The sequence below is a fragment of the Trichoplusia ni genome, chromosome 16, assembly GCF_003590095.1.
Source record: "Trichoplusia ni isolate ovarian cell line Hi5 chromosome 16, tn1, whole genome shotgun sequence".
Classification (NCBI taxonomy): domain Eukaryota; kingdom Metazoa; phylum Arthropoda; class Insecta; order Lepidoptera; family Noctuidae; genus Trichoplusia; species Trichoplusia ni.
Genome location: NC_039493.1, coordinates 2,569,103 through 2,593,293, shown reverse-complemented (window position 1 = coordinate 2,593,293; position 24,191 = coordinate 2,569,103). Strand labels below are relative to the sequence as shown.

At 35.2% G+C, this 24,191-nt stretch overlaps 2 protein-coding genes and 1 non-coding gene across 5 annotated transcripts; 1 reads left to right on the top strand and 2 right to left on the bottom strand.

The window, feature by feature from the left end:
- Positions 1 to 2,086: 2,086 nt before the first annotated feature.
- On the bottom strand, positions 2,087 to 3,182 carry LOC113502062 (zinc finger and BTB domain-containing protein 18-like; the record flags this gene model as incomplete). Its single annotated transcript, XM_026883443.1, has 2 exons — positions 2,087 to 2,520; positions 3,083 to 3,182. Coding segments are annotated over 2 exons (450 nt in total), but the record flags the coding sequence as incomplete, so codon positions are not given.
- LOC113501698 (broad-complex core protein isoforms 1/2/3/4/5) lies at positions 3,097 to 23,216 on the bottom strand. 3 transcript variants are annotated; one of them, XM_026882898.1, is made up of 7 exons: positions 23,166 to 23,216; positions 15,910 to 16,126; positions 14,073 to 14,255; positions 12,670 to 13,140; positions 10,033 to 10,192; positions 9,693 to 9,740; positions 3,097 to 3,400 (listed from the first exon to the last, which is right to left on the bottom strand). In XM_026882898.1, exons 2-7 carry the CDS (start codon positions 16,093 to 16,095, stop codon positions 3,186 to 3,188), a joined length of 1,263 nt encoding a protein of 420 aa, XP_026738699.1. In that variant the 5' UTR covers positions 16,096 to 16,126; positions 23,166 to 23,216; the 3' UTR covers positions 3,097 to 3,185. The 3 variants fall into 3 exon arrangements, with proteins under 3 accessions (XP_026738699.1, XP_026738697.1, XP_026738698.1); XM_026882896.1 differs by lacking the exon at positions 3,097 to 3,400 and adding an exon at positions 3,841 to 7,620; XM_026882897.1 differs by lacking the exon at positions 3,097 to 3,400 and adding an exon at positions 7,842 to 8,441.
- Trnal-uaa lies at positions 15,196 to 15,279 on the top strand. The gene has a single exon. It is a non-coding gene; the product is annotated as a tRNA-Leu (tRNA).
- Positions 23,217 to 24,191: the final 975 nt, after the last annotated feature.

Below are 24,191 nucleotides of genomic sequence, written 5' to 3'. Positions count from 1 at the left end.
CGCTTGCTTTCCTCCTAAGCTCCAGCTAATGTTCTATGACCTTTAATATTTCCGAAACTATTTTATCCACGTGTTTATTTATATTAAAAATTAAACAGCCTGTGTAACATTCAAATAAAAATAATAAAACAAAATAATATAGTTGAGGTACTACTAACATGGAGGTATACGGGCGTAACCGGCTGTGACCGCGTAAACATACTTAACTCATCCCGCAGTTAACATCTATTTAAGCTGAGGATAAAATGATAAAAACTTAAATGTTAAAATATCTGGATATACCAAACAACTTCTCATTAAATGTATTTCATATCACAAAGTACACATATATGTAACATTCTGAAAAAGAAAGTAAAAATACAAAAAACCTACATTACGATCCTATACCCACGTTACTTAACATTCGAAAAATAAATGCAAAAAAATAATGTTCCTTAAACAACGCGTTGCATTGGGTTTGCGATAATATGCAACTTCGCATTGTAGCATATGTGTGTATATTTACTTTAAAATGCATATTCTTTTTACTTAAAGTGTTATCAGATATTGATATGTTCCGAAATTTGGAAATCTATTTAAAAATTGTAAAATGGATATGGCACAATACAATTTAGTATTTTAACATTCTTCAGAAAGTTTTCATATTTCTACTGTTAATAAATGCAGTTCTGCAAGTATTACACATTTAATTTTTTTCTTTGGCTTTGTGAAATATCACGGTGTTTAGAATACTTTCTTTTACTTTATAAGATACTCATGGTCTGTGATATGTGGTTGTAGAGAATGGATAGCGATATGAAGATATCGTACAAACAAATGCTCCATAAACCCTGAATAGATATGTTGTGTTACCTGAAAGACGCGGTACGCAAGCAATTTCCTACGATTTATGTAAATAAAATAAATTTTTATACAATTTGCAGCCATCTTATGGTTAGGTAATCCTAAGATTTTTGAGAATAATATAATAATAATAATAATCTAATAAATTTTCAATAACGAGACATCAGCTACGTTGGTCGACATTTAAATAAGAACCACTATACACTCATAGAGAGAAATCCGAAAATGGATACAGGTTAAATATAATTCTATTAATTAATACCTAAAGCCTACGTATTTCTATACAGAAGAAATGTTTGATTTGTTTCATGATTTGTAATCATGCACACGTATACGATCGTCGAACTGCTTTTCGAAGACCCACTCTCTGGCTGCCGGTGGCAGCGCCTCTATTCCCTACGTCAGTTACTCACTCTTAACCCTGTATTCAAGGATCCCACCGGAGTCTGGCAACCCTACAGCATTTTCCCTTTTCAAAACGTCCCGCCAACTTTGATTCGGCCGTGAGCCGTCATCCTCGTCGCATCCGTCAGAGCACATCCTTATTGTTTCGAAGACGAACGAAGGCACGGCTACTTACACATTGATCATAATCATATCATTGAAGCCAAACGCACATACGAGTAGATTAGATATTGTTACACGTTAAATTTTGTACTTTCGAAATCAGATTCTAAGAAGTCTTTAATTTTTTTTTACTCAACATCAACATTTTTTTTTACTTTTAATCTAAACATTTTGTAATTAACCGCTAAATAATCTGTATCTTTTTAATTAATTTAGATTTGGCGTTCCGAAAAAAGTTTCAGTAAAAAATATTTTCTTTGCATTTCTTTTTAAATTTACGGTTTTTAAAATTTGTACGTTCTCAATTTGTACAGTTATCGAATCTAATTTGACACTAGACATTTATCGAAAAGTGATTTAAAAAATGTTTTTTTTTCATTCATCTTTAGAATACAGTTGGCATACTTTTGGCAGTACTAGAAATATGAATACTTTAGTATTGCTCTGGATTACATTGTCATATTGAACACTGTTGGAACATTTTCACTAGAAAATGCCGTAACTCGTCTCGGTCGCGAGTCGCGAGTCACGAGCCGCGAGTCACGAGTCGCGAGTCGCAGTCACAAAGCGAAGTCCGATCCTCGAAGCGTACACTAAACGACTTCTATAAGTCGCGCGACAATACTGTTTATGTAATTTTAACCCTAACGTCAATATTTAACTAATTATAATACGATAAACCATAAATGCGGCTCTTGTCCTGCATCGTTTTGGCATAGTCCGTTATATTGCACATACGAGTCTAGGCCATGGGCTGAGGTCATTGCAGGCCGGGCGGCGGCGGCGCGGCGTGCTCGGGCGCGCCCAGGTCGAACAGGTGGTGCGGCGCGGGCGCCAGCGCCGAGTGCAGCGCCGACGTCTTCAGCAGCCGCTTCAGCATGCCGCTGGAGCCGCGGTGCTGCAGGCTCTTGTGCGTCGTCAGCGAGTTCTTGGTGCGGTACCTCCGGTGGCAGAACTCGCACACGTACAGCGTGTCCGACTGCTCGTGCTTGTCTTGGAAGTGTCGTTTCAAGGAATAGTAACAAGAGAATGTCCTGCGGCAGTAGGGACACTCTTGTGGCTCGTTGATCCCGCCGGCGGTGGGCGGGGGCATACGGAGGGGCGGGACTGCTGGAAACAAAAACACCGCGTCTACATTAAGTATCAGCACCGCGACTCGGGAGCAGCTGCGTGAGGCTGGCAACACACCCACAGCCAGGGAATCCACGCACGAGATTCTCTGCTTGTTCACTTTCAATAATACAATGTATGAGGTTAATAATAATAATTAATAATACTAATAATATGCACTGTACACATTGACTAACTACACAATAATCACGAGATTTTCATAATATTCAAAATCTTAAGGAAATTCTCTCAACCACAAAACACATAGACACGTGATAACAAAAATGATAGAAGCATGCTCCAAGCAACACAACAACGTCAAAACTGCGAACCCGACGGGAGGGGGGCGCGGGGGCGCGGGGCGGGGGCAAGGTACAGTAGAAACCAAAGAGAAACTAAATCAAACTAAAATCTATTAAAATAAAATTTTTAAAAAATAATAGAAAATTAAAATTTTAAAAAAGGACCCTTAATCCTAGCTTATGCTAATAAAGGAAATCCATTGTTAATGAGTTAGATAGTTTGCTGACTAATTCGTTTTCTGTTATAAAGTGGGTCTAACCTTTATGCGTGTTGCTATGTACGGCGGGGTCGGGTAGGTTGGACTGGAGGTTCTCTTTGCTAGAAGACTGCCGCACGCCGCGCCAACTCCGTCCGAGTAGTCACTAAAAAAATCGTATTTGATCTGTCTCCCCTGGCCTCGACTTGTGGTACGTGTATATGTGGGTCATCAGCGAGTTCCTCGAGCAGTAAACCCTCTCACATATCGTGCAGCGGTACTCCTCCTGGCGCTCCGCGTGTTTGTCGGCGATATGCCGCTTCAACGAGGCTTTCGAACATAGTACCTTCCCGCATAATGAGCACGAGAATAACTTTTTACCTGTAAACAGATCGAAAAAACAAAAAAATATGGGGTTGCTCCCCGAACGCGGTATAAATTAAAAAAAAACCTACTCCAGGGATCTTTATTGTGACAAGATTTTTTTTAAAGAAAAAAAAATAGTGTGACTAAAATAAAATGATAAATAAAAAAAATAGAAAAAAAAAACAAATTGAAATGATGGCGAAGCTACAGTGGCTCATGAAGGGTGTTAACAGTCAGCATGCGATTGAGGCGGGAAAATAAATATTTAGGCGAGAAAACTAGATATGCTAAGCGTGTTTCGAAATTAATAAAAAAAAGAAAACAGTGCACTATGAAAATTATCTAACTGTTCCTACAAAAAAAAGCTCGTAATCATCATTAATTGTTTATAAATAACCAAAACGAAACAGAAACAAAGTCGGGTCGTCAGAGGTTCTCTAATAAAACTGGCAATATTGTTTTTTGTATAATTGTTTTTATTAAAAACGCCATTATCATCAATATTAGGATTTATGAAGTTCGGTTTAACGATTACATTTTATGAGTAGTTCAATTATTTTAATTTAAAAGTAAGGAAGGAAAAGAACTATGTATGTATATATAATATTATAGTGTTGCGAAATCATTTTATAATTATTAGAATATAGCTAAGTGCAGCCCATTAAAATAATTCAATTTGGCGTTCCACGCTACGTCAAGACAAAGTCGCCTTAAATGGAAGACAAAACATAAAAACACTCAAGTTTTTGGCACATTCTCGAACATCACTAAATAATCTAATGGACTGCATTACACAGATGCCAATTGTTAACAAAAATATCTAGATTCGTGGATAGTAGAACAATAATTTAAGAAAAAAATATATAAAATTTTCAATACAACAACCAATAAATTAATTTAGATTCCTTATAAAATAAGTAAAAATGCCAACAAGAAGTATAAGAACACATTGGATAAAGCCGGCGCGTGCGCACGCGCGACTATGAAAAAAATTCTTAACTCGTTAGAAAGATAAAAACTTAAACAGGTCACAGAAACAGTCTTAATCTTGCTAAGATCCTAACTAATATAGTTTCGACAGGGATGTGTTCTGCTCCTTAGAACACGGTGTAATTCTTACCCTTTCCAACCCGACGCTTATAGCCTCTCGAGATCCCAAAATAACTTAAACACCTAAAGTTTTCAACCAAAGATCATTGAAATCACAAATCAATTTCGAGTTTATAATACCAAAATGAATCACGCTTTGACCGCCTTCAGTGCGACAACAGTTCTCGATTTTTTTTTATAAAATTATCAATTAATTTAGTAAATAATGTACAATTTTTATCTATAAAATACGCCTAATAGTGTACAAGTCAAACGCGTACTTACTCTAATCAGTCTATAGCGCTTATTATTTTGGCAATTTTTTTCCAACCTGAGAAAACTTTTTTTACTAAATAAATTCTTAATTTTCATAGCTTTATTGAAAATAGCTGAAATACCGTACTGCCATTGCAGCACATCCCTGTAATCGTAAATTAAACAAGTATTTCTATTATCTATATGAATTCAGATAAACCTTAATCCTAGTTAATCAACTAACTTAATTTCCCAAACCCAAATTAACAAGAAAACTATGACTAAATTACTAATCAAAAAACAACGATCCTACTTTTCAAACTTTGCAATGTTACGCAAATAAAAACTTAACATTTTTTTATGATTTTCGTTTTCGTACGCGGAATGTTGCGAAATATTAGAAAAACAATTTAGATTCCTTTTCGATTCCTTATCTTTTCTAGCACGAACATCGTTCCTTTTAGCACCAAATCTCTAGTCTTCCAATTGGCCAAACTATCATAATAAAGCTTACTAATTAACTAAACGAGTAATGGCTAAGCATTTATGTATCTAGCAATAACAACAGAATTTGATAACATATAGCATTTTACGAAGCCTCTTAGTTGTGTTTAGGTAAAGCGTCGCTTACAAGTAAACAGTGTTGTGAACACTACCTAACAATGCTTCAGAATTTACGAAAAATACGCAAAATATGTCTTTTTTGTCAATAAGAACACAATAATATGAAGCAGGCACTAATATTACTTAATATGTATATCATTTATAATAAATTATGTTAACATTTACAATCAAAGTTTCCTTATTGCTATAAAATGAAGATTTTAACAATAGTGATATCTTTATCGACTCTATAAAGTCTGTGTAGTGATGTTTCATGAACTAGAATAGTTTTCACAGAGGAAAGACGCACAATTATTTACTTATTGGATGAGTTGAACTTTCACGCACTAAAGGCCCTCTATTTCCAAGGCTACGGTTAAAAATTACATTTTGATTAGAGTGATTATTCTTAACTTAGATAACGACAATGTATTTTTCTAATAGTTTAGGTCGTTTTATAATTTCATTCTCATATTAAGACACGCGTTCCAAGTCTCGTCATCCAATAATAAAATTTAAACTAAAGTTATTATATGGCAAGCTAATTCCGTTAGGTTAACATCGAATACGGAACATTAATTTGAAAAGTTCACACTGTTGAAATTTAGGAACATTTAACACTGAGAATTATTAAAAATTTGTTTAATCTATTTCCTATTATTTATGTATATTATAATAATAATGTGTAGTTACAATTGTACAAAACAAAAAAAAACAAACTGTGAGTGTTTATGGTACAAAAAATACGAGTACAAGTTCGGTAAAAAAGCGAAAAATAATCTTGAAAAAAAAAAAACTATTCTCTAAAGTCTAACGGCTCAACAAAATAATAATAGAAACGAACACCAGTTTGTAATAAACCTAAAATGTGACTTAACTAAAAAATAAAATAGCCATATTCATTTAAAATGGCACCTTGCGATTCACTTTGTAATGCAATTTTATAGACTGATGTTTGTATAATAATAAAAATAATAAGGTAGCAAAATATGAATAAGAGTCGACAACAGAAATAAATAAATAGACGGTCGAAGTAAAGTGTAACGTCGACTGTGAACAAAAGCGAAGTGGTTTGTCTGTGGTATCGGTATCTGTGTGTCCTGTGTCCTGGTTGTGTATGTCGTAGTAATCCGGGGTGTCTGTGCTAATAGTGCTGTCTGCGGGTTTATATATATACTGTTTTTGCAAAAATCAATCTTTCGTCTCGTTCTATTGGTGCTATTTTATGTCCTGAATTCAGTCTTAAAAAAAGAAAATAAAATACCTAAAATAAAAAATAATAATTTGAAAGCCTCATAAGCCAATTATATATCTGTGTATATATGTATACTTTTTATACTTTTTACATATTTTCGTTATTAATCTCGTATAAATATCTAAGAGTGAGATCAATCAGATAAATTACAGAATAAATTAATTGCCAAAATTAATGAACACAATTTGAAAACAGTATGCCTCTTCTGTTACTTACACGAACACTTTTTCTTTTATATAAATTTAAGCCTAATATATAAATTTACAGCACCAAGATTTTTCATCTTTTCTCAAAATATTATTTTTTCTCTTCGCCTTATTGTCGCACATTTAACATAGTGTAAAATTCAGGAATTATTCATTATACCGCAGTATTGCACTCTCCGGGCGCAAGCGATCGATACATTAACGAAACATAATATATTAGTGAACGGAGTTCGATCTCACGCCCGCCCATCTACCTAGTGGAATGTCAGTAAGCCATAGTATTGTGATGTTAGTCAATGTCAATCCTTACTTACAAGTTCAAAGTTTACAAATAAATATTTCATAGAGAAAAACAATCTTGAAAACAAATAATATTATATCAAGTCCCGCGAAGGAAGTAAAAATGTAGATATAGATAATGTATCAAACTAATAAAATAAAATAGTTACTACTTTATGTTTCAAATAGAGAATCATGTTAATCGAAATAAGAGAACGTTTCGAGTGTAGCGTTTAGCGTTTAGACGTTGAACTGGTCTTTGAACTTGTAGAAGTCGATATTGTGATGCTGCGGATTGATCTTAGTGTCGGGGCTGGTGGTGAGGTTCTGCGGCTGCGTCTGCTGGGGCACGCCGCGCTGCCGGCGGTGGTAGATGCTCTTATGGTTGTTGAGCGAGTTGAGCGTACGGAACACCTTGTGGCAGAGGGAGCAGCGCGCCGAGTGCAGCGGCTGCAGGTGCTGCTGCTCGGTGTGCCGCTTGAGCGTGAGCCGCGTGGACAGCAGCTTGCCGCACACCTCGCAGCGGTGCCCCGCGCCCAGAGGGCCAACTGCGCCACACATAACAACCAACATGAGCGCATTAGTCAAGGCCAGGCCGGGCCGCCGGCCGCCAGCGGGCCCGCTCGTATCCAACACCACAGCGACCGCTCGCACCCAACGGGTCCCAAGTGACGGAACCAATTGGCACAAAGAGTGCACCACTATTGTTTTCGGGTGGCAATTTTGAACCTAGCAGAGGCAATTCAACGTGTTTCACGGATTTGACTAATGCGCTTTTTAACAAAACGGTTGGTGGTTATGCGTGTACCGATCAGATGTCCCAATTGGTTCCATAAAGGACGTGGCAGCGCAGCCGCGCCGCTCGGCTCGGGCTGCGCTCCCACCGAAGCGTTAATATCAGTTTAGTGAAAATAATACATCATACATACATATAAGATAAAGTTTGCGTTGCGCATGCATTACTATGCTATATACAAATGTTAGGAACATATCGCGTTTACAATTTTGTTTAACTTAACGAAGTTCTAGGGGCAAGAGTATGGCGTTTTAGGTGGTTAGGATGGCAGCTCGGTTTCTTCGAATGGCAAGGCGGGCGCGCGCCGCGGCCGGCGGGTCGAGCGTCAGTTGACCGAGTAGAAGGGCCCGGGGGGCGTGGCCGCGGCCGCCGGCTGCTGCTTGCGGTGGTAGATGGACTTGTGGTTCCGGAGGCTGTTTAGGCTCGAGTAAACCCGCCGGCATATGTTACACACCGGCTCCCGGGACGGTCTCATGTGCACGTTTTGGATGTGTCGTTTGAGCCGCGTCAGGGACGACAGGCTCTTGTTACAAGGCTCACATCGGTAATCTTCTTGGGGGGTGCGGGCGCCACCTGGTCACAACACAAGCAGTTAGCCCCGTCGATGCTCGGAAGGCAGTTTAATGCACTCTCGTATCGTAGCCCCTGCACAAAGCACCGCCACCCCCCGTCGCCGGGTCGCCTCGGTTATGCGAAGCGGTATTAGTAACTCATTGTCGCCTACTCCTCGATAGTTATGCTCAGCAATGATAATGTGATCGACTATTGTCCGTTGTCATAACAGACGCGCGCAACGTTTGTTTCAAATTTCCCGAACAAAAGCGTTTTTAATTCTTCAATGAAATAATTTGAGCGTATTTTATATAAACCGACACCAAGTTACCATTACTAAAAATCCATTGTTCAATCTCCCTGTTATTATATTTTCCGTTTCCCAAGACAATGTGATCGAGTGAAACCCGATAGTGTATTTAGAAGTGATTCATAAGTTCCGCTATGCTTCGAACAATAACTTTACTCAACTTTTACTGAATTCGCTCAACTTTTATATCGAACTTATGATTGGATTTCTCGGAAGTTAATTTTGAGGTTTTCTTCTTATTTTCGATTAGGTTTTTTTTTGTTTTAAATATAATTTTGCAGCCAATTCGTGTACGTTTATGTTTTTATTTTATTTAATTTTTTCGTGGAATGTTTGTAAATAATGAGAATAAAAAAAAATTGGCAAGTAGAAAAGAAAAATAATTAACAACAAAAACCTAATACGGAGACATGGGAGTGAGGGGTTTTCCTAGCACACAATTTTGTTTAACATCTATAAAACAAGCTAGCATATCTGTATAGTTACATTACACTATGTTACAGTAACAGTTACATGCACGCCACATTGCGTTTTGGTTCAATGATAAACATTCGTCCCAATCGTTCAGATGCTCCAGACCTTTGATAAACGAATAAAATCAAGACTCTATGTTACCTACGCGTCTCCATCGAACCATAACACAAAAAGCTAACATTAATTAATTTAAATACAGAAACACAGAGCACAAAATGAAGACATATACAAGGTTAATAGTATATAATTATAATAATAATAATATACATATATTAAAAGAAATAAATTATATGTCACGTGATAATTGCCTCATACATTTTTAAACAAAATAATAAAAACCTAATAATGATATATAAACCTAATATGACAGAGCAGAGAGGAAGCGGTGATGGTGGCATACGACAGACAGTGCATTAAAAATATCGTTTATCTCAATATATGTAGTAATGCAATAAAATAAACTCGTTGCTAGACAAGCTGGCACTCACCTTGGGAAGTACTCGCCATGCCGTCCGGAGCCAAAGGACTTTGGAGACCTGCAAACATGACACACGTCATATGCTATATCTTTTATAGAAATACTTTTCAGTTACGTATTTCAAAAAAAACGAAAGCATTATAAATTGATTATGGATTTAAATAAGTATTGATTGATTGTTTTATTACGTCCTTCTGCTGCTATAAATTTACTTTTTATGAAACTAAAAAAGTTACATGAAAGCTGTCTTTCCAAAGGACTTCAAATTTCAATAACAAAAAACTACTAATCAAATCAGATTATCAATTCATTCGCGAAACACAATACCATAAAACAAAACATCAGCTTACCAGTCAAGGATGGATGCGAGAGTGCCTCCATAGTGAAGTTGTACGTGTTTGACGGTGTGAAGAGCTTGGTGTCCGGCGGCTGGATGAAGGGCGAGGGGTGCGGGGGTGGCGTGCACTCCTCCGCGTCTGCAGAGCTGCCGCGAGATGGTGGGCCGCCTCCCTGAGGACACACGCAGTAGGCATTAAGTGAATGTTCGTCAATGTTATTAATCTTTGATACTTATTTAGTGTTGCTTTAAGATGTGATACAGATTCTTTTTTAAGTATGTCTAATAAATGTTGTGCTTTTTAGCGTTGTTGGCAATGAAAACGTTATGTTTTTGAACTAGGTATTCTGGTGCGTTGTCATACATAGATAAGGCATGTTTTGATTTCTATTCTCAGTTATAATATATCATTGCTGTCTTAGAAAGTTTCTAGAAAGTGAAAATGTACGAAATAAAAAAATATACACATCAAAATTGCAGTTTCAATGTATATACTGTAGCTATGTCTATGTAGTAACATTAACTTTGATCTCCATCCAGAATTCGTAGCGATCATCCCACGTAATGTCCGTCTAGTGTTTTTCAAACTTTAATAGGTTTTCGTGGAATCGTATTACAAAAAACAGCGTTATTAACAGAAGTCGTCAACTATTAGGAGGTAGGCGCAGCAATTTAACTTCGAAATAACTAAAGTTTGGTCCTAATAAAAATATAGGCTCTTCTGTGTAAATGGCCGCTTATTTCGAGGAGATTCAAAAAAATGTTTGTTTTCCCTGGATATTATTCAGACTGTAATGTACTTTGCTTACTTTTATAGGTGTGAACAGAATTCGGAGTTGAGTCTGTGTGTAACGTTACAAACTCAAATCTGTTTAACTTTTTCGAGGCTTTAATTATTAATTAAGATGACTCTATCTTGTTTTCGAATAATATTCGTTTATGTATATATAACGACAAATTGTAACAAAACTGCTAACTATTCCTAAATATCTGTCTATCTATAGGGCTCTACCATTTCATAGAAATTTTATATTTTCAGCCATAACTAATCACCTATTTTATTGTACAATCGGCCATCTTGAATATCTAAATGTCCATACCAATCTAACTCACAAACAATATGTCAAGGTCTCTAACGGTGTCATCGGATCGAGACAATCGCACCACTACCTGACACTGGAGTAGTGTTACCCGACACTACTTCAGTTCCGGGTACGGATTCTAGCCGCTAGACTAATACGTGGTAGTGTCCTCACTTTGAATCTGACACTTATTTTGACAGTTCTTAGAAGAGCACGCGTTGGTGAGTGACCTATGATTGTTTAGTCGTTCAATTATTTGAGAATGCTTTAATAGAGTTGAAACCGAAAGACCAAAGGTTCAAAACTTTGGAAGTTTTAGAGAATCGAACTGTGAATGTGATTTTGAGTAAGGATTTGATTTGCCTGAAAATTGGATTAAGACGAATGCGAAAGAGTAGCAGGCCTAGTTTTTGGATGTACTTTCTGAGATATTGTGTCGTTATCGATAATCTGAAATTCATGAAATATCGTTAAACAACTTGTTTTCGTCAATCGAAACAAGCTACTGTATTGATAAGTCGTTATTATCTTATACTTGAGGGTCATTTTTTTGATTAGAAATGTAAGTTAAAATGAATGAGAATATTTTCGATTCACAAACTGCTTATATCTGGGTTTATCAATGCAACCATTACGTAACGGAGATTAAGATAACATGCCATAAGGTTGTCTTTAAGACATTATCAGATTTAGGCCTTTCTGGCCTATCAAAACACACCCAGGTCCATTCACAAAACGAAAAATAATTTATCATTAAAAATAATCCCTGTTTGACAAATGGTTTTAGGTAATAACCACCAAGTATTAGGCAAATATTTTATATTGATATTAATACGAAAAGTCGGTTAAGTAAGCGATCGATTCTGTGAAAACACATTCATAGAATGCGTTAGCAATTCCTATCGAAACACGATAATAATGCTATGTGTGCGCATTTGGTTTGTTCATTATTTATTATAATGCGTTGCTCGGAAGGAATTTGTCTACAAGCGCAGTTTTGTTATATTTGTTTGACTGCCGAAATGTTTTTGTATGACGTGTCTCAAATTAGCTATAGTTTTCGGACGAAAGGTTATTATGAAAGTGTGAATGTACTAGTGGGAAAATTTGATAAGTTATTCATTGCCTAATGAGATGTTGAAGGTTCCCAATATATCTGTAAATACATGACTATTGTCTTTTCCGTATTGTCATGAGAAGCTAACACTTTCTTGTAACTGTTTCCAGAATCGTTTTAATTCGATTGTTTTAATATGTTGTGAGAACATTATAAAAATCCGTTCAGTTCTAAAATTACATGTTCTGATGAACTAACGCGCATGGGAAGACTTGTCGACAATTACTTAAAATATTTACTGAAAAAACTATCCTTGTAATCGAACCAGTGTTTCTACAAAGTTGTATCTATGTCTTAAATTTAATAATGGTGATGCTTCTGATGTACATAGAACAGTTGTCATATCTTCATATCGTCGTTAAATCCCATCAAACATCATTAGGGGAAGTCGAATCCTCGAATGTATCTGGATCACATCTAAAAACAAAATGGTTGACTTTTACCAACTCACAAGTGGTCTGTGGTGATGCGGCGGCGTGTCGTCCGTGCTCCGGTCGATGTCCGGGTTGGACGGACAGATCATGTCGATGGGCTCATTCTTGACGTCGTCGATGAGCCTCGGAGACGGCGACGAGCTGCTGTTGGAGATCCCGTTCCCGTTGTTGCCGGTCTCGTTGTGAGCGCGAGCGTTAGTGTGGTTCTTAGTAGAGAAGTCGGTGGCATGGATCTGAGGCTGTTCGTTATTGTTCTCGTGGCGAGGCCGCTTGATGACGTCCGGGCTGTTGTCGGCGGAGCGGCTGAGGCGGCGCGGCGGCAGCGGCGTGCGGCGGATGAGCTGCTGCACGGCGGAGGACGTGGGCTGCAGCAGGGCCTCCTCCAGGCGCTCGTAGGAGGGCGCGTGCGAGATGTGCGTGCTGTGCGCCGAGTGCGGCGGCGTGTGCGGCGACGTCGTGGACGGCGCGCGCACCGACTGCAGCAGCGGCTGTGAGAGGCAACCTCTTAGTAACGAACATATACCAAGTATGTAAAGTCTCTTGCCGGCTAGATAGTATTAGATTCTAAAGTTTTAGATTGATTTAATCGCATGTCCTACGATTTTATTCCGGATGATCTTGAATGTTATGATAAAATTAGTTCCACAATATCTACTATTTCGTTATAATATGTCAAAAAATCTTTTATAGCATTTTCGTCCATTATTAATAGAAATAAGTTTCTACTTGACTACGTCTTATCTTTTCAAACACGTCAGCTATTTAGCTAATAACAATAAGACATATAATATTACCTACATCGAGACTATGTAACTATGTTCCAAATTATGTTAATTGCTAATTAAACAGCTGTTTCGGAAACCTTGAGTTTTATAGCGATTGATTATAAAAACTATTGTAGATTGTAGTACTGTTTGGTTTGGTTTATTTAATATAGAATGTAGTTGAAATTCTGAAATTGTGATGTGGAAGGCCAATTACAGTCATTATTTGTACAGAAGTTGTTGTTAATGGAGAACAACTATTATTTATAAATTCAATATTTACGAACGCTTAGTTAATTAACTCTAACATTTAGTTGCAGTGGTACAACTTTTTAAACTTATTTATTTATTTTTATGGCTTACTTTGGCGAGTTTGTTAACATTTATTTTTATTAAATTAAGCTTTTCTATTCGCTATATTTAAACTACAATTCAGAATTTTAAGTTAATATGTTTCAATCTTTGACTACAACAAATACTTATAATGTGTTTCACCATGGAGCGGAAATATACCAAATGAATATCAAACTCTAATTACAAATCACAATTAGGAACCATTTTTCCTAAAATCTATCTTTTACTGAGAGAATTATTGACACATGCCTCTCCTTAAGCGATCTTTGCTGATCTGAAAAAAGGATGGTTACCAGACTTACCCCCTGAGCGTTATCATTATGTGTGAGTCCAGACACGCGCAGGACCTCAGCGGTCTTGAGGAATGAGGAGAGGCTCCGCTGGTGCACGTTCACCTCGCCGTGGTAGATGAACTCCACGAGCGCGTGCAGGTCCGTGAAGGCCACGTCTTGTAGCACTATCACCGGGTGCTTGCATGGTGTTGACTGGAGAAAAAATAAAATAAGAAAAGAGGTCCGGGGGTGAAGAGTTTGTATTTGACGGCATAGTCTTGGATAGAGAGATGTTCTGGGAAAGATGGTGGAATTTCAGTAGTAAGTTAAGTGAGTATTTTAAAAGTCTAGTACTAATGATTGATGTATATAATTCCAGTATAAAATACTGATTCAAGTGAGCTAAGTTAATCTTTACCGTTTATCGTATTTGAACAACACTGTCCCATATAAAAACTAAATTGAAATCAAAACATGAAAAAAGTTCGTCTAATAATAAAAATTGTCAATGCAATCAAGCGGATTAAATATAAAAAAGCAATTAATACAAGGGATATATTGGTAGTACCGACAACATTATTCGATCAAAAAGTCCTAACACGGATTCAGGGCTTAAAATATCATACATCTATCGACAAAATAAACAAAAAACCCAATTACTATGGGATGAATATAAAATATTCAACGTTAAAACTCCAGTCGGACTGTTTTAAACCACTTTAGTATTTATTGCGTGTGGTAACACTCGCCATTCCGATCATAGTTCACGAATACAAATTAAAAATATAAATTAAAGTATGCGTTCGGAAATCGATTAGCTTTTTAGTGATGTTCTGTTTTTGAATGTTTGCGTTTTTATAGTCGACACTTTTTAATGTTTTATGGGATTTATCGTGGTTGAATAATAACTAGATGCTAATAGAAAAAAATATTGCAAAAATTCAAATAATGCTTAGTTTTCTTTGCACATAATCAGCTGTGTTTGTAGCAGGTCTATCCGTTATAAAAAAATATTTCTTGAATAATATGTATTATCATTATTTATGATCTAAAAGTTAAGTACTAAACAGAACTCATTGTTTAACATTAATTTGTAACGCATTTATTACTTCACGGTTAGGAACAGAACGGTAATTTGCATTGCATAAAACATGTCAGGTTGGCCGAGTGGTCTAAGGCGCCAGATTTAAGCTCTGGTTCCCGAGAGGGAGCGTGGGTTCGAACCCCACACCTGACAAGTCTCTAACAATCTTCCATTTTTGAGTTTTTTTTCTTTTTTTTACCCAACTACATAATAAATGAGACATTATTAATGCAAATTTTAATTATTGTTTGTTTGTTGTGAGGACTTTACGTTTAAATAACGCAATAAAGGCACGTCAGATTCGCTCTGTTACTATAGGAGAGTACGACCAATGTTCATAACGCTTTCATTAGCCTTAACTATATGTATACATAACAAGGCAGTGGCATTGTTATGTAGGTGTATAAGACAATTTCGAGAAAAATGCGTAATTAATTGAGAAATAGGTAACAAAATACAATTTTAATAACTTTGTTAATTTTCTATGATATAATTTTTATATGTCATTTTTTGCCTAATTTAAAAAAAAATATTTGTCAATTTATGTACACGAAATATTTGAAACAATTCTAATTATTATTTAGACCAAATTTTCATTATATGTTTTTTTTAAGTAACATGAATTGCCGCTGTTTGCTCAAATATTGTTTAATATTTTTATTAAAAACTGTTATTATATTTCTATATTAAAATGCTGAAATGCTTAGAACTAGGATTAAATTTAAGTACCTACTGTGGCAATTTCTTGTATAACAGATCTTACTTCCTTTACTTAGCACTTACTTTGAGTAGCTCCCTGAAGTACGGGCTGCAGGCGGACAGCACGACCCTATGTGCCTTCAGACTCTTGCCGTCGCAGGCGAGGGTGACGTCCACGAAGTCTTCGTCATCGCGAAGGTTCTCGAAGGCGCTGGTGATGCTGCTCTGGTAGTTGTTCCAGCGCAGGCAGAAATGTTGTGTGTCAACCATCTTGTTAGCGAGTCATGTGTGTTGGCGAGATCTGGAAGGGGATGAGCATTTAGTATAATGAAGTTACTGGTAGTATAGTGAATTTAAGAAAAGTGTTTTTAGAACGAAAACAGGAGAGATAATTGAAGACTGGGAATTGAAGGATTATTGAACCGGACCTTTATGTTTTTATGGATAAAAAAATGATAAAAAAATGAAGTATGAAAAATACGATCTAATCGTAGCTTCCATGTTAAGTTTATTTAAAAAAAATGATATTGAATCAAGAATGGAGTAAAATTCCGGGACAGAAAAACAAAAAGCAAGATCCAGTTTTTTGATTCTTTGTAATAAACCTGAGCATTAAAATACAAGGAAAGAATGAACATGTTCAAGAACCTGAATACTTTGTGTCACTAGCCATACCTAGAGTTAATAAATAAGAAAAACGTCTATAAATAACAAAATAAAGATTACAAAACAGGTCGATGATAAAATATTGTCTTTGATAGTAAATGTCTGTTATTGTGAATCTGACCTATTTTTTAGTTATTATATTATTTTATTGCAGCTACCCTATGTGATACGTCTGAGTTATGAGTTCCATATACTTAGCTTTTAAACGTATTGTGTATTTATTGTTTTTAGATAATGAGACGTTTGATTGTTTATTCAATTGTTGATGTGATTTTCCTTCCTATTTTATTGGCACTCCCAGAAAATCGTAAGAAAATACTTTTATATGATTGAATTTGTTGTCATTGTATCAATACTCTTTAAGTTACCATGATTCTTTGTTTTGAAGTGAAACTTTTGGTGCAAGTATTTCTTTGCCGCGACATCCCACATTCACGTTAAAAATATCCTTTCTTTGAAATTGAAATTAAGAAATCTTATTTGTTAGCTACATATAAAGATGAGAGGCGATTGTTGATTAACCAATAAAAACATAAAACATGAAAAACCTATGTGAGTCGATCCCAAATGTGATATCTAAATATGGACATAACTAAAGGGTTGCGTACTCAGTAACGAAGGAAAACATTTGAAAAGATTTAATAGAAAAAAAGCTTCGATTTGTCCGTTTGTCCAACCTCCTTGCCTTTCGTGAAAGTTTTTTATTTGTTGTTGAACATAATTGTAAGGATTCGTGACTTTGGTAAAGTTTTCAATACTTAAAGTTTGGCCCATGGAGTAAGACTGAATAGAATTTACATGGGTTTATTTTATTGTTTATTCTTTGAATTGTGAATGCCATAGAAATGTATTATTTAGATAATTAATTTTGTAAATGAACAATTCTTTCTGAGGTCGCGAATTGCTTAAACTAATTTGTATAGAATTGTTGTTAAAAATTTAAAATGAATTCTGTTTTTCCTTGGAAATTCAATGTACTAAGGAATTATTGGAAAGTTTTGTTTTGCAATCGAAATTATACGAAAAATGAAAGAGTGATCGTCTATAGACTGTGGTGATTACATCACAGAATTTAATGTAGAATATAATAACGTATTACACAAAACTGGATCTTCTACGAAGACGGTAAGTCTTCATCTTTTGAGTAAATACCTCTTCTCTCTACCTCTGGTTGGTAATATAAGTTATCAATATTATAAATCCAGATATAATGTCGATGTTTCCCTATACCCTTTGTCACACAAGTAATTGAGAGCAAGGTTTTTCTTTCACAAAGATGTAAGAAAAAGTTCTTCATAAATACGAAATATAAAATTGCAATCTCTTGCACACACTTGGTTATTTACAATCTAGCGATATATGTCACGATAGTGAATTATTATATATTTGTTATCAGCAGATAGCGGCTTAGAAAAACTATGATTAGTGCGGTATTAGTTGCATTATCATAACGGATGGCTGCACGGGCCGTGTGCATGATGATAACGGTTATTTTCGGCAGTTTCTACAAAATAGTTGGATAATATAATCGTATTAATTAGCTGATACCGAGGCTCCGATGAAATGTCAATCATTTCGAATGTCAGGATTGGGAATTAGTTGAAAATATAAGAAGTTGATTTATTACATACTTCTTGTTTGCTATAATACTCGTGATATTTTTATTTCGACGTAAATAACGTCATATTATAATATGCCGTTATGTCTGCGACTACTTTTGAGAATTCTGCTGTCAAAGATGAAATAAAAGGTTTTTCGAAGCAACAATCATTCCAATCAATCGTTAATAATGAGAACAAGTTTAACAAAACTCTTCCAAATACAAGTCTCATGACATGACCTACACATTCTTCTAAAATATTCCACTTGAACCCAGTATTTATTTACACATTAAATCACAAACTTCACCTCACAACACCCCCTAGTTCTCACTAGTACATTTCTTGCATTCATGTCAACCAACTTACGAGAGCACCACGCAAATGATAACTCAATCTTACCTCTATATACATAAGAGTGGTTTTTACATCCAACAGCCGCAGATACAAGTTGGTGTGACATGTAAGTTTGCAAACAAATGTTAGACAATAAGACAGCCACGTCGATATTAGCTGACAATGTAGGTAATCCTGTTACTTGTTGGTATGCACTTTAACTGACAACATGGCGTTATTGAGTGCCACTAACACTAGGTTGATATCTCTTGGACAGAAGGTGCGAGGCTGTTTGACTCTTCTGTAGGAGGAGATGGTTTTGGGGCAAATTGTTTGCGATGAAGATGCTGAGGTTACACAGATTAATAAATTAATGGAATATAAGAATAAATTGTCAAAATTTAGACGTTTTATCTTTCAAAATTTTAAATAGATGCATTCCCCATTTTGTATGAATACGATTTCCAGAAAGGAACAGTTACAAGCGTGGCATTAACGAAAATATTAACATTTAAGAGATCCTTCAAAAGCCCCAGTTAAAAGTGTAAACGGTCTATTTAAATAGATTCGTTATAATCTATGTATTATATAAACTTGGTGTGAAGAAGAATAGAAAACAAAAAGCAGTTTTGTATGATACAAAGATAAATGGATGATGTCGGGTCATACAAAACGGTTCTGTAACAAGCTTGGGGTCAATACTAGTGCAAGATACACACTGTAGCGAGAGACGAAGTATAAATTACTTTTAAGATATGAAAAATAGGGATGACGACTGGGTATAAAAAGAAAAAATCTCATTAGTCCCTCAGTTAGATAATTGAAAAGTATTAGACAAGTATTTTTTCCTTTTTCAGAAAAACTAGAATTGACAAAGATTAACTGTTTTAAAGTTTAGGAGAGGGGGCTTGTGACGTAACGATATGGTAAAATTTATACACAATCGTGACGTCACGCGTAAGTTTTATTCACTGTAGTTTGGTCAATTTATGTTTGCGGGATAAATTAAAAAATACGTATCCATTATTATACAAAAAACTACAAGACGGACACTGCAAAAAAAAATTGTCGGCATCCCTATTGGGATTGTGTAGCACAAATATGGATAACTTAAACAAGGATGAAGAAAACATTTCATATAATATTTAGACTGACATAATCTGTTATTTTACTGCACACTTGATAACTGTATTAAGTTCATAGTAACATTTGTGTAGACTGTAGCGTTATTGTTTTGTCTACAAATCGTGAATATTGTCATATTTTTTCTAATATATAACTGGTATTAATATTATACATGGTTTGTAACTTATGACAAATTAGACTATTCGCCGTAATCTTAGCTTAGGTGTTAGAGATATTTTTATTTTTAATATGAATAATATCTATGTCCAGGAAATGTGTCTGACATGCAATAATTAGTTCATTGATAATTACTTTAATTTAACATTTAACATAAACAATGGGTATGTTTTGTTAGCAGAAAAAGATTATCTTTGCGATACTGTTCTTATTATTTTAGTAAAGTAGTGTTGATAAAGTTATTTCAACGTGTTTTTTTATAATGATTTCAGTTTCTTTGTAGAGGTCTGATTACTGTAAAATAGGACAGATATGTATGACAGGCAGAAGAAGCAAACGAGTGATCGTGTTTAAATTTTTTTATGCTTGTATTAAATCTGTCTACTACTGTGACTAGATTTAGACTGTGAAAAAGGCTAAGTGTGGGAAGGTTTTTGTTCAACAGTGGGACCTATTAAGAAAAAAAAATACCGAAAAACTAAAACTTTAAAGTGCTGAAAAACTCACATTTTTCTAATTAATAAATATACTGTTATAATACGTCAACTGTTTATAACTTAAGCCATACTAACACTCGTGTCACTATAAAGACCTCCACAAAGGTCTCTTAAGATGTTATGTGGTCCCTCTGACACTATTGGTTACTTTGTAAGTGCCGTGAATGGATTGGGTGACACTTCGCCTATTATATAGAGTGTTTATATAAAGGCATTAGGGTCCAGAGGTGTAAAAATAATTCAGCAAAACGTTAGGAACTATAAATTCAACTGTTTTGCCGAAGAGTTCTTTTTGAAACTGTTAGTTCTATTTTAGACCTTCTTGCGTTGGTGTTAGACATACAATTTAGTACTAGTTTTTGAGCTCAAGTTAGTAGGTTAACGGTTAATGAATTTCCGACCTTAAAATTACTACTAGATAGAGATTAATTTTGTTTGATATGGTTCTACTATATTTGGAAGACACCTTTGCCCATCTATAGGAGTTATAAGTTATTTTTATATTTATGTGAAGTATAGTTTTAAAAATAAGTTCTAAGTTCCCTAAAATGGTAGAGCACTGTTTTCCTTACAAAATACGAGCGAATATTACGTATTTACTAGCTAAACAAATTAGAATTATTAGGTGATATGGGTATTTTAATTAATATAAGTCCTATTTTCCGCCTAGTTCTAGCTGCTTAATAAATTTTAAACAATATTGGTATATTAGTTTAAATTATTTTCATATGTTTTTGTTTTAATATTTCTTTATAAATAAGAATTAGATTTATTGACCGAAGAGTTAAAACATGCTTATTTTATCTCGAATATAGTGTAAGAGGTGTGTCGCATGTCAACAAAAGTATTTAGATAACAAAAAATGCCTGTTTCATGTCTAAAATCGAGTTTGTACAAACTAGTATGTACTGACCTTTATTTTTATATGTATGTCTTTGTCGCACTACTGTGATAATGTTAGTGAAAGACAGGGATAGGTATAATTAAATTATTCTTATATACTATACGTCAAAATTGCAAGCTTCATCCAAGCGTCTAAAATGTATTAATTCCGGCATGTCGTGGTTTCGTTTTGAATATTTAGCTTCTAAAATATACTTTGTCTACTAAACCCTATATTCAAAAATCCGTTTAGTGACTTTTGGTTGATATCAAAGTACTTTCCCGTTCGTCTCGGCCGTTCAACTGCTATTTGACACCCAACGTGGCACCAACAAAATATAGAATCACCATACTAAAAGAACTAATACCTTATAGATATTTTAACCTCACCGAATTCAGCTGAATACCGTGTTTGGTCCTATAAGACTGTCACAATACATTTTACTAGGTGAATGTGACGCTACGTTCATGAATAATGTTCGAAAAACTAATAAAATTGCATCAAAATTATCGCGTATTTAATAAGCGAATTAGACAAAATATACATTGTGACATTGCCGGCGATAGGCCATGCTTATCAATGTATTTTTTTAGTAAATTTGGCGTTTTATCAGAGACCTAGACTACGTGGTATCTTATCACTAGTTTAGGCTGCAACGTTAGGTTAGTGTTGTAAAATAATAATGTGTATCAATCGCGACAGCTTTTGCCTGCCACTGTTTCATTTAATTACACTTCTATGGTGTATTACACAAGTTTAGAGCCATGAATGTGTGTGAATTTGTAACTTACATCTACTCATTGAGACAAAAAACTCTATTCATTTATCTACTTTTATGCAAAATGTATTGATCTCTTAGCTGTCCACACCAATCAATTGATACATAATCTGTTACAGGAATCAAACCTGCACCTAAGCCCTCAATGCCTTTTACCTCACACCAATCGCACGGAAATACGCAACGTTACCTCAATTATTGATATAATAATTTTTCATTTAATTAATGAAACAACTTCAAAATAAACACGTAAGACATTTCTTTCAAGGTCTGTGAGCACGCATCTAATAACACAGATGTGTTGTATTTATTCATCGGAGTAAAAACATCTGCCGGTCGCGGATAACTTCACCTACATGATTTTCGGAGTTACACTCTATGAACTGCTTCTTGTCAAAGACTTGATATGATGCAAGCAATGTGTAGAAGACTGGTAAGAAATACTCTTAGGAGGTAGAGGTTCCATCTTATTAAGGGTCTAGTATCTCCTAAATGGAGACTATTCTGAAGAGCGGAATCCTGTTTCCGCAACAACAACCTTGGGTGTCTTTCCGAAGGTCAATTATGAAAAAAGTTATTGAGTCTAATTGATTATAAATCTGTCAAAGATAGTCCATGACGTCACGGTTTTTTTAATTCTAACCTACTAGCGACTACTGACGCGTAGAAAAAAAAACATTTGTTAGATAATTTTTAAACATTAAAAAGAATCTAAGTCAAATATATGAAAAGATAATTCTTAGATGACTGTTTTGATAAATATTTTTTTTGTTTAAAAGTCTTGACCGTTCCCGGTCGCGTTAACCTCTAAATACCCCCCGAATATAATCTGTCAGAGATTATACAACTTTGACAACAATTTCAAATGTTTAATACAGTTTTTTATTGTACCTATTAATGTGGGCAATGTTAATTAAGTCGATTTCAGATAAATACAGGTCATGTAGATAGCCCGCACTAAACTAGATAAGGCTAAGTTTTTAGACTTTTTTTTAAGATAACTGAATCGTATCATTTGTACTTGTTATGCGTTTCGCCAATAACGCATTCATTTACCGTTTTATGAAACCGTTGGTGTGTCTATGTGTGTGTAAGTGTCACGCACACAGCGGTCTTTTTTATAAACTGTAGGTTAGTTATGACATGAAATCTCTTTTTGTTAAACTCAATGGAAATGTTGGCTGGGATTGGGAAATTTCGTCAGTACGATTATTAAAAAAAACTTGTTTTATTGAACGGTTGTTCACAAGCCGATACATTTTTTCATATTTTCAGCTTACCTTAAATATATTAGCGGCTCTCTTAGTTTGTTTGTGTAAACCTGAAACAAAAAAAAATATTTTCTGTTAATATTTGATTATTATCAGATTGTATATGTTAAAGTCTGTGTTACAAAACCATGCTGAGTGTTTTTCATGGGTCTTTGTGTTAAGAAAAAAAAATGATTTTCCTTCTTTCACAAGCATTCGTTGCAAGTTCTTTTTTGTATATGTTTGTTATTGATTTGTTTTAAATATAGTTTATTAGTAGTGTAATGTAGAGAAAACAAATCCTCCCGTTTTAATCACCCTTATTTATCTGCGTCCTCAGTTATCACCGTTAGATGGTGATTATGAAAGATGGGCGTGCCGTGCAGCCTTACGGAGTTATTATCAATTTAATTCATAAGTGTAATGGTGATTTTGTTATGGCAACAATCGCTATTAACCGTCTGATAGTATATCTTTTATGTACAAGATAATATTATATTTCTCGAACTTTGCTTTTAATTCTAAGTCTATGTATTTTTTATTAATATCGTCGAATTAGTTCATCGAAATGATAAAAACTGGCAAAAACCAGTTCGTTTCATGTACAAAGATTATAAGGTGATCAGCTAGTGTAGCATTACTGCTGATGCTGCGAGGCAGAGTCGTGACGATACGGCACAATAACCTACATTTCCTGATTCCATGTTTCGAGGATAAAACGCGGTCCCGAAGATTACATACTAACTAAAACAGCCTTCATTCATAACACACACATACGCACACATACATCCCACACGCCACCCACACATGGCCGCGGCACGCGTGATTGGACGACTTTCACTTTCGCAACAAGCCTACATAGTTTGAATGCCGAATGACGCCGCGCGATTGGTCGTTTCAACTTTGACCTTCCACGCGATTGGTTGGAAATTTCATATGTAAGGTTTATATACGGAAGTGATGTAAAGTTATGTGCGGCTCAACCCGTAAAACCTTATTGTTTAGGTATTTTAAGGCTGTGTTTGTTTTAATGGGCCGACTTATCTAATGCGCGGT

Coding starts and splice junctions, on each gene's coding strand:
- LOC113501698 (XM_026882896.1), bottom strand. CDS start 16,095: ATGGTTGACACACAACATTTCTGCCTGCGCTGGAACAACTACCAGAGC. Junction 14,256..15,909: donor ACTTCAGGGAGCTACTCAAA/GTAAGTGCTAAG, acceptor TTTTTTCTCCAG/TCAACACCATGCAAGCACCC. Junction 13,141..14,072: donor ATAATGATAACGCTCAGGGG/GTAAGTCTGGTA, acceptor TGCCTCTCACAG/CCGCTGCTGCAGTCGGTGCG.